At 41.2% G+C, this 18,879-nt stretch overlaps 2 protein-coding genes across 3 annotated transcripts in view; both read right to left on the bottom strand.

Annotated features, from left to right (window-relative positions):
• The window catches only part of LOC309528592 (uncharacterized protein), a 40,554-nt gene extending 34,024 nt beyond the window's left edge, over nt 1–6,530 (bottom strand). For both annotated transcript variants that reach the window (XM_082216195.1, XM_082216196.1), the window contains exons 1-2: nt 5,998–6,530; nt 4,120–4,258 (exon numbers count right to left, since the gene is read on the bottom strand). In XM_082216195.1, the coding sequence (XP_082072321.1) occupies nt 4,120–4,128 (9 nt within the window). In that variant the 5' untranslated portion in view covers nt 4,129–4,258; nt 5,998–6,530. The remainder of the gene's footprint in view (nt 1–4,119; nt 4,259–5,997) is intronic.
• A 67-nt stretch (nt 6,531–6,597) lies between these two features.
• The window catches only part of SLC35F1 (solute carrier family 35 member F1), a 209,418-nt gene continuing 197,136 nt past the window's right edge, over nt 6,598–18,879 (bottom strand). The window contains exon 8 of the mRNA XM_082216156.1: nt 6,598–12,596. Within this exon, the coding sequence (XP_082072282.1) occupies nt 12,372–12,596 (225 nt within the window). The 3' untranslated portion in view covers nt 6,598–12,371. The remainder of the gene's footprint in view (nt 12,597–18,879) is intronic.

An 18,879-nucleotide genomic window follows, 5' to 3' on the forward strand; every position in this document is an offset into this window, starting at 1 on the left:
GGATTCGGCTGGTATCTTTTGTGCCTCCCCTACTCGCAGGGAAACCCGGCTACGGGGATCCGGAGCGATGTGGGGTGAGCGGCGAAGCGATTGCTCTTTTCATGGAGTGAAGCCGCATTGCTGTTGTCGGAGAGCGCTGACTTTTTTCCTGTGGACAATTGGACCCTAAACAAGTACCCGTGAGTAGAACGGAAAATTGGATTATTAAACTTCGTAATTTGGCACCAGAGCGGGAAGGTCTAAACAGGAAATCCGCCTTCCGCTTTTGTAAATAGCTTGAAGCAAAGACATCGCAAGCTAAAGTCTGGAATGTAATCTGTAAAGGACTAAATTTCCATCGATTAAAACTACAAAAAAACCCTTGGAAGCAGGAGAAGAGGGGGGAAATCTTAAATTGTTCAATCCTGCAGGAGAGGGAGTAAAGAAAGATAAATTTCTATCGTCTTGAACCTGGGAACGGGCTGTCAAAGATAGACATTTTGGGAAAGTTCATTGACTGTGAATAATAACGTATGTTGACAGATAGTCAAATAAGAGAAACACACTGACTCCAATGTTTCCTTTTGCACTAAAAAGGAACAAAGATTTGAAAAACGAAAGCAATTTTGTTGCTGGATCTGCTTGTAAAAGGATGGATACAAACAGAAATTGTTTCCTCTAGAGGGAGCTTTTGAACTGTTGTTGGAGTAGACCTGGGGAACTCTACGGCTGTAGAGATTAAGGATCGTGAGAAACAGACATTGACCTTGGACAAGAATGTTGACACAGGAAGCCTTAGTGTCTGCTTTGTGCAGGACAAGTGCTTTGTTGAAGCAGCTTCATGCGAAGATGGATTTGATGACTACTGCAATTGATAATTTCGGTCAAACAGTGAACACTGATATAGAACCTGCTCAAGAATTAACCCAGGAATCTGCCCTGACAGGGCAAGCGGCGGAGAAGACAAAGGAGGAGGTTGTTGTTGAACCTCAAGTAATACAAGTTGAGAGAGATGCGGCCTTGCAAGAACATAAGCTGTTGTTTCTGGTGACTGAATCTGGAGTGAGTCAGACTTGGAGAGACGGAGTCCTGTCGGGACTGGAGATGGCAAGTTGGTCACATCCTCCTATGCAGGGATGTCCTGACTTTTGGGATTTGGTTTCGGGCCAGGAGGAGATTGGGAGTGGTCGAGGCCCTCAAATTTGGAGGGACATTGAAGTATGGTTTGGAATATTTTTCGGATTTTAGTGCTAACCATGGAGAACGGGTTGACCGGTTGAAAAGGGATAAAGACATTCTTAGGTTGTTCCCCCGAGATCTACTCCTCAGAGACAAAGGAAGGAAATTAAGTACAAGACCAGCAGAAGACAAAGTAAAGTGCAGGTACAATTATGAAGAAGATCTGCAGAAGGGACATGGAAAAGAGTTAAGAGCCTCGGACATAAGATCACCAGGTTGATGGACTAGATGGAACAGACAGAAAGGACTGACAGAACCCGAGACCAGGAAGAAGAGACGGTGGCAGAAAGCTTAAAAATTCATTTAGAAAAATATTGCAAAATTAATGACTGTTAGGAAAATCTTGGAATGAAACTATTAGGTTTTAGTAGAAATGTTATAAGGAGTTATGTATAAATAAGTTTTTAAGTTCTAAGGTTTTTTTATGGTAAGATAAGGCTAAAATAAATTAAGACAACTAAAGGACAGAATACAGTGAAAGATGGAAAGGATTTGCTGAGATAATTAATAATTAGAATACAAAAAAGGGAGGTGTGAGGAGGTCGATGAAACAAGTTAATGAAGATAAGGATATGGGAATATTGGATTTGTTTTAAAATTTATTCTTTTGCTCTTGTTTTTGATTTTAGTGTATTGTATGTTTTGTACTTTTTATTCTCCTTTTATTGATTTGTATTGTTTAATCTCTTTTTTCTTGCTTTTTATTTTTCTTTTTTTATGTAACTTTAAATTCCCAATTAATATCATTTTAAAAAATAAAATAAAAATCAGGTTAGGTTTTTCAGTAGTTATTTGCCACAATAGCTTAAAATGCTCTCTTTTCTCAGATGCAAGGGACAAATGAAAATGTAGCTCAGCAAACTGCAACTCACATTTCTTGAATATGTGATGCACAAACCTTCTGTGGCTCTTTAGGCAAAAAATCAAAATCAGCACATTGTTTCTGGAAAGCTAGTTCTGTTGAACAAACACTTAGTAGGGTGATCATGGTCACCTACACTTAACAGAACACCAGCAACCCTTTTTGCTTTTGAATCATCATAAAGGACAGTCCCTCACAGAGTGTGTTGCAGCAGTCTAGACTTGAAATTATGAAAACATAAAGGAGTGTTGCTGGGCTTGAATCTGAGTTGCAGCCATCTCACCAGAGTTACTCTATCAACACAACTTCAGGCTGCCATTCTCCAGGACTGCCTTGCAGTAATGCCCTTGTGACACACAAATTGGCCGGGAGGTGATGGGAGTTGGAATCCAACTAGTCAATATACTCTCAACATGATTAAAACCCCATTGAAGAAAGTGGCACTGATTTTTGCAGTAAATGTGCATGGGGGTGGGGGGTGGTACAGGGGGATTTCTCCCTTGAAAGCTTTTCCTTTAATTGAATAGGAATATTGACATAAGGGAAAGTGCAGCTAATAAGAATCTGACTACCTTTAATAGAATCAAGCTGTCACCCCTTTCATAAATTGTCTTTTCTTTTTTCTCCCGTTGCTTTTTAAGTAATGTAGGCGAAAGTCAGGACTCTGAGACATAAAACAGATACAGCACCAGTCAGCGCATGTGTGACCTATTTCAGCTTCTAAAAATGTATTTAATGCCAAAAGCTACATTAGAGAATTGAAACAAAAGCTAACCACGTGCCACATAATAAGGCACTTTTGATTATTCTCGTGTTTAGTCTCAACTTTCCATCCCCATGATAATTTCATTTGGGAAAAGGGTATTTTAAAGAGCATGCAAATTTGATTGCTAGTTGGATGGGGAAATTGACAAGGAGCCAGGCCCGTGTGGTCTTCGGAGGAGCAGCGGGGCTGAGTTAATCAAGCAAAGCCCATTAGGAACTGATCCACTGCCACAGATGAGATTTGCTAGCATTCCACACCTGTAAATCTCAGCTCCTCAGCCTAGCATGAGTGTGATTCTGTTCCCTGCACATTTGTCATAGGAAACTAAATCATTATCATATCACTCAGGGAAACTCACTAGACACTTATGATCCACCTCCATTTCTTGCAACAGTTTGAGCAGAAACAACTGATCTCTAACAAACACTTCTGTTTTGCTCCCACCCACCCATGAATGAAGGGTGGGGAAAGGACTGAAGAATTTCATCAGCTTCTTCTTCCTGAAAAGTAACAAGTCACCAGGAACCATTAGCTCTGCAGGATTAGCTCTCTGCTGGTGGTGCACTGTAGTTTATATGGTGTGGAATAACTGGGAATTGTGCAGTTACGCATATGATGGATAGTCCTACTTTTGGGGAAGGCATTTGAATAAGATTGACTTTGTTCCTTACCAACACAGTGTTTTTGATGCTAAAGGGTGCATTAAGGAGGGCCAATCACCAAAGGGACATAGTGTATATTGGATGGGCAGGCCTCAGGCTTGTGGAATCAACTTTATTTTACACTAGAACCCCAAGATTCACCTAGAGAAGACACTTAGAATCAAATAACATGGTGTTTCCAAGCAGCTACCGGTAAGCCCAATAATTTGTTCCAAGTACCTGAGTGGAACTGAGCTCACAGTCATTCCAGACATAAATCCACATTTGGTTATTACAGGCTTTATTGATTTTAGCAGTATAATTGGTGGGGGGGGGTCATTGCTGCTATTGTTAAACAGCTGGGAGTTAGAAATAATTGTAAATCAACTGCAAGTCACCTAGATCTCTACCAGTAGATCCAGATCTATTTCTGCTGCCCATACCCAAGTAGCTCAGCTGGATAAACCATATGCTGAAATGTGGTGCATTTCAGCCAACGTAGGGCTCCAATGACCTACGAGTTTTCTTGGGTCAAGCAGGGGCACCAGCTCATGGGGGCTGAACTGTTTTGGGCCCTCAGAATCCTTTGCATTCAGAGAGCACTTTATTCAGTTTTCCTTATGTTTCCTTACCTGATACATTTCCTTGTTTCATGGGATCTTTCACACAATGGAAAAGCCACTTCTGGAAAACTAGCCGCATCTAGCAGAAGTTTAGTGTTCACTTCTGTGTTCTTTGCATCCAGAAAAAGTCAGTTTGCAACCTGGTTAACTGGGGAAATCATGAGAATTTTGAGCTGTCAGATGACACACTTTGAGGTAGTAATCCAGCATACAGTTCTTTCTCGCCACTTAAAATTTAGTGCAACGTGATGGTCTATCAATTAAAAAGGGACACAGTTCCCTAATGTACCAGTTAACGTAGTATAAAAAGAACGTTAGAATCTAGGATAAACATGTAGCTACCATTATAACCAGGAAAACTCATACTATAATCCGAATGCACCCAAAATGTGACTAAGTGAGGCATGACTCTTCTCAGCTACTGCTAATTTTGGAGGTGGGCTTCAATCATTCAAGCACTGCCCAGGGTTGCGAGTGTGATTAAAATATGTAACAACTGAACCATTTTGATTTTTCAAAGAGCAGACAAAAAGATGCCAGCATTCTTCTGCCTGATACTATTTATGTACAAATTATTCTGAGAAAAGATACATTTATAGATTACTTCCAGGGAACCTTTATATTTAGGCTGACAAAGGCAATCAGGTAAATTCTAGCTGAAAGTGGCAGGAGAATATTATCAGTGCTATAAAGACAGGAAAATTTCTCCGATTGAAACCCTGAGTCTCCAATCTTCTATGGGGGGTGGGGGGAATTATTTACTTCTCCATTTTGTTGCCTTACCATCAACTGAGTGACACTTTTGGATACAACCCATAACTAACAGGTGATCATCCAAACCATACATTTAAAATACTCTTATCCCCCTTTAATTATCAGGACTTCCCCCAAAGAATCCTGGAAACTGAAGTTTTTAAACAGAACTGGGAATTTTAACTCTGTTACAAACAAACTACAGTCCAGGAATTAATAATAATTATTTGCCCTTTACCAGCAGATCCCAGGGTGAGTTGCAACAATTAAAAATTAAAAACAGTTAAAACAGATTGCAATTACATGAAAAGGCTTTGCCTTGAAAACACACATCTCAGGTGGCAGAGTAAAATGGTGTGTCTTCAGCATTTGCCAGTATCAAACAGAAATAGGTTCACCTATTTTGTTCTACCAAGCAACATAGGATTCCGTTGTTCATTTTCCCTTTCAATATGCATTCACAGCAAGATCCTGCGAGATACAGTTTATGTGGGATAATTGTGCAATGCATGTGCAATGTGTCTCCAATGTATTGGCATGTGTTGATTTTTTTATGCGTATACAAGTGGTCCGTTGTTTTCTGCATTCTCTCTCACTCAGCGTTGCTTAGAACAGATCCAAAGGGAAAGTTAACTTTAAATGCTTTGCAAAGGGGATGTTCACTTGCATTCCTGCCTCTCACCAGGAAAGAAACGGATGAAATTAACTGAAATAACTCCTGCTGCTGATTCCTTTTATCAGAGATTATTTGAAGTGGTTGTTTTTCAAACTTTCTGCCTTAGCAGACATTGTAACTGCCTTTGCTTTACATTGTCCATTTTAAACCAATGAAACAAAGAGTTGTACGTAAGAAATTTCAAAGCCACCTCCTTCCTGCCCCCCAAAATAAAGTCCAATAAAACACACACATCTTCAACTGGATATACTTGGCAGTTGTATTTTAGCATTTCCAAAAATGGCAAAAAATGAAATATCAATAGGAACACACTATTATTCCTTAGTTTATGATATTGTCTTTCACCTGTTGTAAGCTACACAGGACAGATATGGAAAATCTGTAAGTCGGTTTCCCCCCAATGGCTTTCATGAAGAAGCCCACAAATACTGGCCTGATAACCAGTGTTTCCAAATTACCTGGATTGAGATAGGTAGGTTCCAGCTGGGGGTGGAGGGAGGAGTCCATTACTGAAGCTGAATAAAACTACATAGGCCTTTGAGGAAGATACAAAATTATTATGACCTTTTCCAGTAACCCCAGGAAATATCAGCTAATGAACAAAATGGCAGAATGTTTTGGTCGGTTTTCTTTGTTCTTCCATGCAGCAATTCCCCAGAGCAGCTGCCGGGAGCCTTGAACTCCAGGCTTGGAGACAAAGAGGAGACCCACATCCTGTTCCTGCATTTCCTGCGTGGGCAGAACGTCAACCTGTCGCAAAGTGTTGCGCAGCAAAACCAACAGCTCCCCCTAATGGCCATGAATGCACATTGCACCTAGGTTAATTGCATATTACGAACACTTGAGTCTCTGGGAGGTTAAAAAATATGAAAATATCGTGAGGGCTACCAAAGAAGCACACATGAGACGAAAGGCAGAGAAACAGAAAAGCTATGAGGAATTAACATCTCGACCTCCAGAGGAAGAAAACAGACAGATTTGGAGGAAGAAGAAAAAGGGGGCCATGTCCCATTGATTCAGGGATTCAGAACCGGATTCAGAACAAATACAAACTTGGCTTACATAAAGGATGTATTTCTTTATTTGAAAACATTATACAGGCATTACATTGCCACAGCCAGTCCATGTTGGAGCATGCAAATATCAAAACAGAAGAGAATTTGTTCAACTTCTCTGAACATTGTTGTTGGACATTGTTTCGCTTTTGTGTTTTTTTGGTTCTTACTTCCATTTGTAAGTGTCAAAATTAGTGTGCTTTATTATGGCATTTAACAATTAAAATCCTACCCATGGGGTAAAATTTGTATTTATAGCTAGCTCAAGAATACTAAATTGGTTGGTTGTTTTTGTTTTGTTTTTTTGAAAAAAAGAGAGGAAATACTACACACTTGTCAAAAATGTTAATGGCACAAGTTAGCAATATCTAAACTATACATTGAAACATCTTCATCTGACACAGTGGTGCAAAATGTTAATTGCTTGGTCTGCTGTGGTTGGTGATTGTGTCCTTTAAGTCTGTGCATGGAAGAAAAGCCAAGCTGTCCACTAGTTTTCATTCAGTATCTTGCTAATACCCATCCAGCACCAACAGGACTTGTATTCCAGGAATTGGCCTATACAGTACTTGTGAAGTGATTGTTTTTAAGCTGGTGGTGTAGCTACTTGCTGGACAGAAAGACCTTTGCTGGTGTCCACTGCAACTCTTGGAATGGTAGGAAATGAAACTATTTTTTTTAAAGTAACTTTCTCTGATGGGATGGGCCTCATTTTTAATTATATAATGCTTATAAATTTATACCAGTGTTTCCTTTTTTCTCCCCAATGTTCTTTAATCAGATACAGGGAAAAAAATATTGTTCTAGTATTGGACAGTATCGACTGGGAAAGGCTCATTGCTTAGTAGTAGTACACATAAATTGCACACAGAAGGTGCTGGGTTCAAAGCACAGCAACTCCAAGTAAAGGAGGTCAGCAAGGCTGGTGGACTTTGCCTGAGACCCTGGAGAGTTGCTGCCAGAGAAGTCAATATTGGGCTCAACGGTATAATGATCTGACTCAGAATAAGGCAGTTTCATAAGTTATGATGTTTCGGCGACATGTGCAAGAACACAGTTTGGCTAACTGAACAGTGCATTTCTGAATATTCCCACTTCCCTCAATACAGTGGAATAATTTGAATTATCCTAGAAAAATAGCTTCAGGTGGTGAGTTTCTAGCCATCTATAGACTGCAGAGCCTAGTTCTGGTAAATATTCTCATCAGAGAACTGATAGATGCCTTCCATATGGTTTGTTTCTACTGAGACTTAAATCTACAAATTAGTGTCATAAAAATGAAATGGGGGGAAAACCCATCTACAAGAACATTTGGCTTACAAAATAAATACTAAAAAATAAAAGTCCTCAGATACAAGGAAGCAAAATGAATGTTTAAGCAGGAAACAAACACATAAATTCTTCAAGAAATTGTTATGTCAAACATGAGACAACAGATTCAGAGAAAGGTATTTAATTGGTATAAAAGGTAGCAAAAGCAATGGGGGGAGATGGTGATGGCCACCAGTAGACTTCTGATTTGAAACCTGAGAGAACAATTAAGGCTCCACACCTGAACACACCTGCACGCATCCAAGCCCTGTTCTTTGATGCACCTAAGTATGTTCAGAATCGAACCCTGTATTTGTAAAGACTGGCTTGAACAGAAGAAAGTATCCAATACTGAAGCTTAAACAAAGCACAAACTTAAGGATATAAGCAATATTTAAGCAATGCCTAGGCCTTGTGTAGACTCTCAGGAAAGATATTCATGCTAAGAGTGCAAATGATCACCTATTAAAACACCCCAGTCCTAAGAAAATGATGGGAAAGTTAATTTTGTATAATTGTTTTATACATGGGAGGCCAGTCCTTTAAAATACAACTTGGAGGACCCTTGGCACTGCAGTGAATGTTGCCACTTAACACATGTGTGGGGTTTTTTTGGGGTGTGTGTGTGTAAAATTGAAGAAGACTGCTGGTGGATGCAAGGCAGAAATTACCGGTTTTGCCACAGAAGGAATTAGTCATATAAATGCCTCTGACTTACTGGTTTGGCCTGAAGCAGCCCTGTTTTCACACTGCCGCATTTTTCATGCATGCAAAAATTCACTAGTGAACCTGTAGGCAAAGGCTGATTGCAGCACTGTTGCCCACTGCCAATGGCCCTAATCCAGACATCACTCCCTGTGGGTTCTTCTGTGTGCAGGTATCCAGTAAACTTTACTCCATGGAATCACATTACTCCTACACAGGATAAGGGAGCGGACACCTTCCTCTCTCCATCTCTCACTGAGGTTATGAATGCATTCCTTCAGGTCAATGCCATGTGCCACACTAGTTTTCTCAATGCAACATTAGTTGCACACAGGGTCTTCCTGCACACAAGCATCCCTGAGTAATCATTTCCTTAGCAGAAATCCTTCTTCTTTCATTGACTAGGTGACACTTTTTCTTCTTCTTTAGTTTTCTTATAGGAATAATATTTTGAGGCCCATAACACCCCTCCCCAAATGCCAATCTATTCCCCAAAGGCCAATTCTTGTCAGAAGACGAGATTTCAGCCAACAAGGTTTCTACATACAGAAATGCCGTGGTTTGCGTCAAATGCGCTGCAAACCCTGCTAAGAATCTAAGAAAGTGTTTCCTTGGCACTCCCCAGCTCATTTGGGAAACATCCAATTACTTTGAAGTCTCATATCTTTACTCTCCTTCCCTTGAGGTAGGTAAAATAGCATTTTCCCACGGTCACCAGTGAGGAGGCGAAGCTATAACTGAAGTTATTTGACTCTTCCATTGTAAGGAAATCTCTTGAAACACTTTCCTATTACTCAGGCACAGCTACCTTTCCTGTCTCTCAAAGAGAGAGAGCTCTAGATAAATCAATGACTCTTTTGTTTTCAGCCGAAAACAAGCACGCAAATCAAGGTGAGCCAAATGAAATATGCAGCGGTTTTGGCTTCATGCAGAAAGGTAGGAGGTTGTTCTGACTTTGCACATGTCTGAAGACGACTGAGGATCTTGCTGCCCTTTTCCTTTATAAACACAGCAGTCCAACTTCAGCAACCTTTGGGAGGACTAAAGACCATGTGCTGGACTGAGAGCTGTGCCATCCTGGGAGCTGGTGCAACACTGGCATGCCAACCACTCCTCTTGTGTGACTTTGGGGTGTCTACATTACCAGAGCGGCATGGGAAGCAGCAGTTCCCATTCTACTGTGGGAGAAAGGAATAACAATTGCCTTTAAAAAAGCAAATATGGACCATGTTAAACTAAATCATTGTACTAGTGGAAGCCACTGCAAAGAGTCCTGCTTCCCCCTCTCTCCTCCTGCTCCTGTGTGTCTTATGCCACCTGCTCTGAAGTTGGGGGAAACCTCCAGGACAGATTTAAGGGACATACAGGGAGAGGACAGGGGAGGAGGCTCCACCACGGAAGAAAAATCCTTATGCTGCTAGAACCTTAGTGGTAGTGCCCTGTTGAATACAACCCTATGTATATGGAGCCAAATATGTATTTGACCAGAAAACAACTGGCAGAGAACTGATCAAGTACTTCCTTTCCCCACTCCTGCTCCCATGATTACACTGAGATAGTCTGAGCCTGATTTACTCCCCCCCCCTTTTCAAATAACTAGTTCATTTTCACTTGGTTATGTATCTTTGTATAAACTGTGTAGCTTGGGCCACACACAGGGATTCCAAACACACGGGCATCTTCTAGCATCAGCAACTTGATATGCAGGCAAAGGTGCGGTGCACACAAATATTTTTAGCTTGAAAACTTGAGAATATTTAATTCCAAGTCCCAGTTAAATCCAGGTGAATGGATTTTAAAAATCCACAAACAGCAGACCAAGAGTTTGAAGAAATATGAATAGTCTCCACGAGGGTGCCTCCATCAGAAATGTGGAGTGAAGTGCAAGGCCTCGGAACATGCAGAGTTCGCAACACTGCCTGAGCCACCTCCATCTGGCCTTGTGTTCACCTTGAATGCAGAGAAGTCCATAAAACTGTGCTCCCATTCTTCCTCCCCTTAGCCAGAAGACCCACAATAAATAATAAAAAAAATAGAAAAAGGTACTTTCTTAGGACAGATTCAGTTTTCAAAGTGTAAGAAATGGGGATTGTTTCATTTTGTTAGTCTGCAAGATTAAGACACTGAAGAGGAAATAAAATTTCCTTCTCACTGAATGGAGGACCTCAGCTACCAGTAAGGCGACTGTAAAAAATTTAAAAAGGTCAACGTCTCACTACTTCGCAATTGCAAGTACTTCTTTAAAAAGGGCAAAAATGTTTGTTTTTGACCTATTCCTAGAATAGAGATGGATATTGATAGTTGTCCATCCCCTGGCTTCCCAGAACACATGATTCTTTAGAGAGCGGGCAACCAGGTAGCTAAGACAGCTGAATGAACAAAACGGCACTGGGGTATAGAGGCGCTGTGATTAACCTGCCCTTTCCTGCACAGAACCAAGGTCATTGGAGAACAGCTGACGGGTGTTTGCGTGCAAGTGGGCCTACTGTACAACTGTGGCTTTGCTGAAACACTATATAACCCCTGGCAAAGCAACCTCCAAGAGGTGCAGAAAGATCCCTTTGTTCATTACAGAATCTCATCTTGCATTCTGAACATGTTGTTTCGAGTGACTCAAGTCTTTCTTTCTTGCATTAGCTGCGAATTACCAAAGCCAACACTTTTTATAACCCCTAATACTACAGACCCTTTTCACTAGGGATGGGCCATTGCATTTCCACTCACCCTAAAAGTGCTAAGGGTTTCCCCCACCCAAGTGTTCCAATCAAACACCCAAAGCCCTGCAGAGCACCTGTCACCTACACCTCTCCCCCAAGGCAACCCTTGCTCCCACCCTGAGAAAGAAAGGAAGGAAGTAGGAAAATGGTGGGAGTTCCCATTTATACACAGAACAAGGCCTTTTCTTTCCAGAGACCTGGGACTTGTTTACAACACTCAGGATTCCTGGTGAGTACTGCTGCCCAGCCTTGGGAGGAGCTGATGTGCAGAGGAACTCTTTCTGCTAGGGATCCTGGGATTTTGTAGTCAAGTGCTCTGCATGTTGACGGGAACACCCGCCACTGGTACCTCCTAGCCACACCTTCTTCCTCAAGGGAGAGTTTTTGTCCGTCTGTATTTTGCCTTGGGGAAGAGTGGGGAGGTGGTAAAGGGGGGCACACCAGGAGCATTGGCAGAACTGAGGTAGAGGGTCTGTTCACAGCAGGCAATCCAGAATTTGAGCAGTGCAGCCTGCACCCTGGTTTGAATTCCTACCCCACCCTGCTTTTCACATCAGCTCATCTGCTGAAGGACCCCTTGCCAGGAAGCTCCAGCACATTGCATCACATTCTTGGAGGTTGTTCTACGGTGCATATTCAGTTCAGGTATGGCACTGGCCAGGCCAATCAGACCTCCCTGTTGCTGCCCATGACCTGAGTGTGCACCCTTGAACATACCTGCTGTGGACACCCCAAGGGTAACTTGGCAGTAGGCAAGCCCTCCTGCAGGAAAGTTGCCCACCATTGCTGAACTTTTCATTAAGGAGCCCTGATAAGTATGTGAGGAGCCCCAGCTTGAAAAGCACTGCCCTACACAAAAGACTGAGAGTTACTGCTCTTGGCTATACACACATAGAAACAATATAGTTTGTACTTTTAATAAGCCTTCCCTATTTGCTACCTTGCAGCCCACCTGAGTAACTGCATCCGGTAAATACCTTTCTCTATGAATGATACAGAGATAATGGAGATACAAACTCCACTGAGGGTGGCAAGGGCCTGAGATTAGGCGACTCGGACGTGAGGTTCTTCTTCCGTTTCCTGGCCTAGGCTGGTGTATGTTACTGACGGTTCCAGCTGCCCAGAGGCTGGCAAGTCTACAACAGGACCCGAAGGGTTTCGAAACTGCTTGTACACCCGTGGGTCTTGGGCAACATATGTGGACGTTGAGGAGTACAGCACCAGCCCCACAAGGATTGTGAAGAACGACAGAAGATATAGTCCTGAAAACTAAACAGAAAGAAGCTGGTAAGAGGCATGCTAGTTAAACAATACAATATGAAAGATTACAGAAAGCAAAATGCAGACATGGCCTGTGTTCAGGAAATCTTTCCTCTCCAAAGCAGTTTTTACTTTTAAATAGGACACTTACTTGTCAAATGAGAACTCAGTACCAAAGATAAATTATGCAAGTCAGTACAATGCACATTTGCTTATTAGACTTTTGCAAAAAATTGTTCTGAGGCTTTGCAAAAATCTAGAATTTCTTGCCAAGAAACACAGTGTGGTGGAAGAAAAATAGATGTGGTTAAGTGACAAGTAATCAAGGCACAAAAGGAAAGAGGATGCACAATGTCCCAAAAAAATCTTGCTTCGGAAACAAGTGCACAACAGAGGTTATGTGATTTCTATCAAGAGAAATCTGCATGGTGAAAAAACACATCAAAGATGAACCAAGGCTACAATCCTATGCAAGCTTATACAGGAGTGAGTGCCCCTGAACACAGTGCAGCATGTGTGTGGAATTTATTTCTAAGACTGTATTCACATTCTTTGAAGTGGTAATACAAAAGCAATAAGTGACAAAGGACAAATATATATATATAGTGTGTGTGTGTGTGTGTGTGTGTGAGAGAGAGAGAGAGAGAGAGAGAGAGAGAGAGAGAGAGAGAGAGATATCTGAGCAGCAACAAAAACAACATTTTACCATATCCATTCAAGGACATTGAATGAAAACAGCATAAAAGCATCAAAAATCCCCACACCTGAGCAGTATCAGACTAAAAATTTGATGACACTCCAGCTAAATACCAAGTTCAAATTTCTGGCACCAGCACAAAGTGAACTAAACTGCTGTGAATTAAGTGAGGTGAGCTGTTGGTTGAATTTTGAGGTCCACACTTCTGCATCAGGTCCCCCAGTTCCATAGCATGAATGAGTGCTATATTAAAAGAGCCATACAGGTACGACTTGCTGTTATGCTGACATTAAAGGGAAGTTTAAATGGGATTTGGAGCCATCTTTTCTCCACTCCATAAATAAAGTAAGTAAATAAGTAAAGTAAAGTAAAGTAAAGTAAAGGGGAGCATACTTTGATATGTTATTCCATTCATTGGTCAAAAGAACCTTAAGAAGAATGAATTATTATACAAATAAAACTGAGGCCATTGTGGGAAGGGCAAAGAAAGGGTAGGTGAGATTATCACTTTCCTCCAACACCTTTATGTTAGGCATGGAGTAGAATAATAAACTAACAATACATGATGATAATCACAGCCCAATGTATTTTAATTTAACAAAGCAAGAGTGCATGCTCAGAAACTCTTCTAGGCATGACTCTTCATCAACAGGATGCACTAGGTAGCCCACCAGAAATTGGTCACAGATCCATCAACAGACCACGAGTCGAGCTTCAATCCACACCACACCCAGACCCAGCATTAGGCACATAAAAACTGAAAGGAGTCAAAATATATACTGTACAAATAACTGAAGTATGAATAATCAAAGATAAACTGAAAGGAAAACTTGTTCAGCTTCAGATAAAACAAAATTTTGGAGAGACAGCCTAAAACTTGTATTCAAGAATATGCACCCAATGATTGACAAGTGCAATTTATAAGCCATTACATGGGATCCTCATGTACTAATTTAAACAAGATTACTCATAGGTTCGTCCCCTGTTCATATAACCAAGTGACTTGGTTTTGCACAAAGAATGCCTTTTTTTTCATTTTAGGAAAATGTTAGAACCGCAGGATTGAAGTTATTAGGAGGGATGTGCTTTGATAATCCTTCTGTGTTTCTTTAATCCTTTAAGAAAACAGTACTTAGTTTAATTCAAAAGGCATTTAAACCAACTGTTGATCCAGGGTAAGCAACATTTCTTCTGCTTGTTGCAAGAGCCTTCCCGAGCCAGTGTATTCATCCTGCTGTATGGCTTAATATAAATGCCTTGTTGCCTTGACAGCTGAAAATATCATGTCAAAGAGCAGTCAGTGCTGAACGGCAGCTTTCATGTGGCAATGACCTCCGTGATACGGTCTGAGATGAGACCTTCAGTACTGTGGCAATTAGGCTTGTTTAGACATTGTAGAACCAGATGGGCTTGTTATCTTGCTCCTGTTAGACTTATAAGTGATTGGTGGCTTGTTGGGTCATGACTGCTGCTCTTCATGTAAGATGAAAGTGTAAAAACCACTGAACTTACTTTCTCCTTTTATATGACTGCCTCGGACAGTTGGCCAATATGTTTATTAAGGCTAACCAACTGTCCACACAATTGTGGAAAGCTACATAAAGCACTGGGTGGGGTGGGGTGGGGAGGTAGGACCAGAAATAGAAAATGCATAAAAAGTACATGTTGCAGCCATAAGATGTTGCAGCCATAAGATGTTGCAGCCATAAGACCAGCTTTTAGACTCAGTTCTAAGATGGAGACTGCAAACTGAGTCTCTGACAGGCACTATAGGGATTGGATTACACATTGAGGATTCTGGGACAGCAAAGCAACAGTCGCTCAAAATTCCTAAGAGTGGATTATTAGCGCACCCCAGAGCATCCTCCTGGTGTCTATGGCTTTGAGAGAGATAAAAATACTTGAATGTTCCATACATATTGGCAGTGTTGACCTAACGACAGTCAATGCTAAAGCAGTTATTAGCTGTCTTTGAGTGTCATAAAGGTGAAAGAGGTGGCAATTCAGGAACATTTCTACATAAGGCTTAATATTTATTCTGAATTATTCACTTTTTAATGTTCTCTAGTGATTCAATTTATCAGACAGCAGTTGACAGGAGGTTTTTTTTTTTTGAGGGGGATTTGCTTTGTTTGTGGGTGTAAAAAATTAATAAAGTGTCAGCTGCCAGTAGTAATTGATTCTGCATTGCTGTATTTGAAGCTAATGGCGCTCAAAAGCAAAGCCACCATAAATGATGGAGCCTGGATCTGTTGTTTATTTCTTTGTCACTGAGCTTTACAATGTCTGCATCTAGTATGACTTGCCAGAAAAAAAATATTTTTTATCTCCCTCATACAAAAGTATCTCATTCCCATACAGAGAGAAGCAAGTTATTTGCAGCTGCAAGCTCATTAACTTCAGTATGAGTTATCGCGTAAGTCACCTGGCAAGCCTGCAGTGCTGAGGTTTCTCTGAGGGTCTGCTATGCTTAGACGTTGTTTTGTACCAAAATATTCTACAGTCACTGGACCAAAGTAGCCCCAATGAATGAGAGATGTTTTGAGCAAGTGCACAGTTTTTGTTGCAGATCTGTTCTTCATCAGAGGCTTTGGGTTAAAAAAATGATGTTGCCCCAAAAAGAAAATGTTTGCCTTTGAAAGCAGCTCCTGTGTCTCCTTATGTAACTCATCTCATATCCTGACAGCATTTCACTGGTCTGGTCTGCATGACACAGGAAGCTAAACTATGGCTTATAGATGCACAAACCTTGGCTACAGCTCAGATTAGGGAGCTTAACAACAAGACCTGTTTCAGGTGTCACACACACTAAGCCAAACTTTGGCTTAGTTTAGCACAACATAGCAGTAAAGAGGACCAGGAAGGAGGAAAGCAGTCCTGATCTGGGAGCCCTCCTGGTCTTGGTAACTGATAGTGTCATGCCAAGCCGGTCTATGAGTGTTCCCTGCCTCTGGCCAGTGGTATCAATGTGGTCAACTGGAGGCAATGGAATATTTTGTGTAATAGCAACAGACAATGAGATAAGATGTGTTGTACCTTACAGACAGAAGGCAGATTTTTAAAAAAAGAAATGTGAAGTTATTTGCATTGTTCAATATGTTTTCAAGACATGCTTAAATAGGGACTGCAATTTCTTTCAAGTAGCAGATCATGGGTTTTACACAGAAATATACTTTTCCTCTTTCTTGTTGTGTCTTTACTACTGTATATTTATTTATTTAAAAACCACAGATTTACAGACCTAGCCAGTCACTCCTGCTGCCTTCTCTACCAGTTGAGAAGCAAAATATTCTGAGAAGCAGAGCCTGAGCAAGGCATCTCATCTGCTTTGAAACATTCGTATCCTATAAAATTCATGCTAACATATCTGAAAGGTGGATAATAGCTGGCAGCATTAGAGCAACAGATTTTACCACAGAACTAATGTGGAATGTCTTACACAAAACTAGGGAAGATCACAGAGGAATTCTGTAAGAGGTAAGAAAGCTCTCACTTTGAGAGCCAGTTTGGTGTAGTGGTTAAGAGCAATAGACTTGTAATCTGGTGAACTGGGTTCAATTCCCTGCTCCTCCACATGCAGCTGCTGGGTGACCTTGGGCTAGTCACACTTCTCTGAAGTCTCTCATCCCCACTCACCTCACAGAGTGTTTGTTGTGGGGGAGGAAGGGAAAGGAGAATGTTAGCCGCTTTTAGACTCCTTCGGGTAGTGATAAAGCGGGATATCAAATCCAAACTCCTCCTCCTCCTCCTCCTCTTCTTCTTCACAGGTTTCAGCTGAATTTATTTGGATTGTGTGGGTTAAAGATCATGGCTTAATTCAGGTGTGGGGAACCTTTGGCACACAACATGTTGCTGAATTATAGCTCCCATCATCACTGGCCATTGACCAACTTGGCTGGGGCTGATGAGATCAACAACATCTGGATGACCATTGGTTAAAAGTGTTAAAGGAGTCAGCAAGCAGGTAATGGGAAAGGTCTCTTCCCAAGATCCTGGAGAGTCACTGCCAGACAGAGCCAACAATACTGAACTAGATGAACTAATTATCTGATCTGATCTAAGGCAGCTCCCTGTATTCCTTATCCCTTTGCAGGGCAGAGTGCTTTCAAGGTTTCATGGAAGATCCATTTGCATAAAAAAACTAAATAATTTGTGTCAGAGATGACAGTGGTCTAAACATACAAGACCGCCGAACAGAGGTGTACATCAACAAATGCACATTAAAAGGCAGACGAAATATACTGCACATGCATGGGTTGTAAAATATTTTTGTTACAAATCTGGTTTTGTTCTCTGTAGCATCTTTCTTTTGTTGGTGAACTCATCCCCACCCCACCCCCCATGTAACAATGAGAGCAAAACACACACACACAAAAACCCAATTGCCTATTGATTTTCAAAAGTAAAGTCCATTGTATATGCAATTATAAATCTCTAAGGTCTGATATACCACATTGCAGTGTCAAAGGGCAGAATGTGACTGTTGCCATTAATTCATTCTCATCAATCATATGCTTGGCTGGAAAAGTAAAAGGTAGACAGATAGAGACAAACAATCCAATTTACCAGAAAAAGCTACACAGGAGACGCTGTACCATGTTCTTGTGCTGATATATATAATTCTGAACCTTAGCTTCACATGGACTTTTGCATTAAGACAGGGGTGACTAGCATGCGGCCCTATGGATGCTGTTGGATGACAGTTCTCACCATCCCTGAGCACTGGCCATGTTCCCTGGGGCTGATGAGAGCTTGAGTCCAAGAGCATCTGGACAACCACAGGTTAGTCACTCTTGTTCTGAGGTTTCCCCATTCCCCCTAAGCACACAGCAACTTGGGTCAATGCTTGAAATCAGAGCAGCTGAGCCAATGACACCACTTCTTGCAAGGAATCTAATATGCACATTGTGATATCAGAGAAGAATTAAGCAATGGCACCAAGAGAAGTGCAACAGGTAGAGAGACCCACAAGGATCAAATAGTTACTTCTAAATAATTAAATTTAGAATTCAGGCATAAACTGGATCAAACTCAGTACCATGATGGTATAGGTCTACTCTTGGTTCCTACACAGCGATCAAAAGGACATCCTGTTATAGCCTTAGCTGCCACCTCTGTTTCATAAAGGAAAGAGGAAAATCATCTGAAGAGTGCATCTAATTCCCCTGGCTTGCAAACCATTTTCTTTAAGACATGATGCTTAGAAGTTTGATTGGATTCCCTTCCTGCATTCTGAATCGGTCTCTAATTGACTGAACACATTTCAAAGGCCTAGTTTGCATTTGTAGCTGAACAAGAGCATACACAGCACAATTTCACAGTCATGCTGAGCAGTAAATGAGACATCACTTTGAAAACATTATCAAAATTGTAAGGACCGAATGGCCAACAAAATAATCAAATAGCAGCATCTGTATATATCCCAGATCTTTTCACAGTTTAAGTCACAGAAAGAGATGGATTCATACTAAGTTAGCCACACTTTAATCCCATTGAAATCAATGGGACCAAAGTGTGACAAACGTAGTTTGGATCCAACCTGTGATCAGGACAAATGAGGGGAATAAGCAGAGCCCAGGAGTGAATAAAAGGCAC

The sequence above is a fragment of the Podarcis vaucheri genome, assembly GCF_965113315.1.
Source record: "Podarcis vaucheri genome assembly, chromosome: 3".
Lineage (NCBI taxonomy): Eukaryota > Metazoa > Chordata > Lepidosauria > Squamata > Lacertidae > Podarcis > Podarcis vaucheri.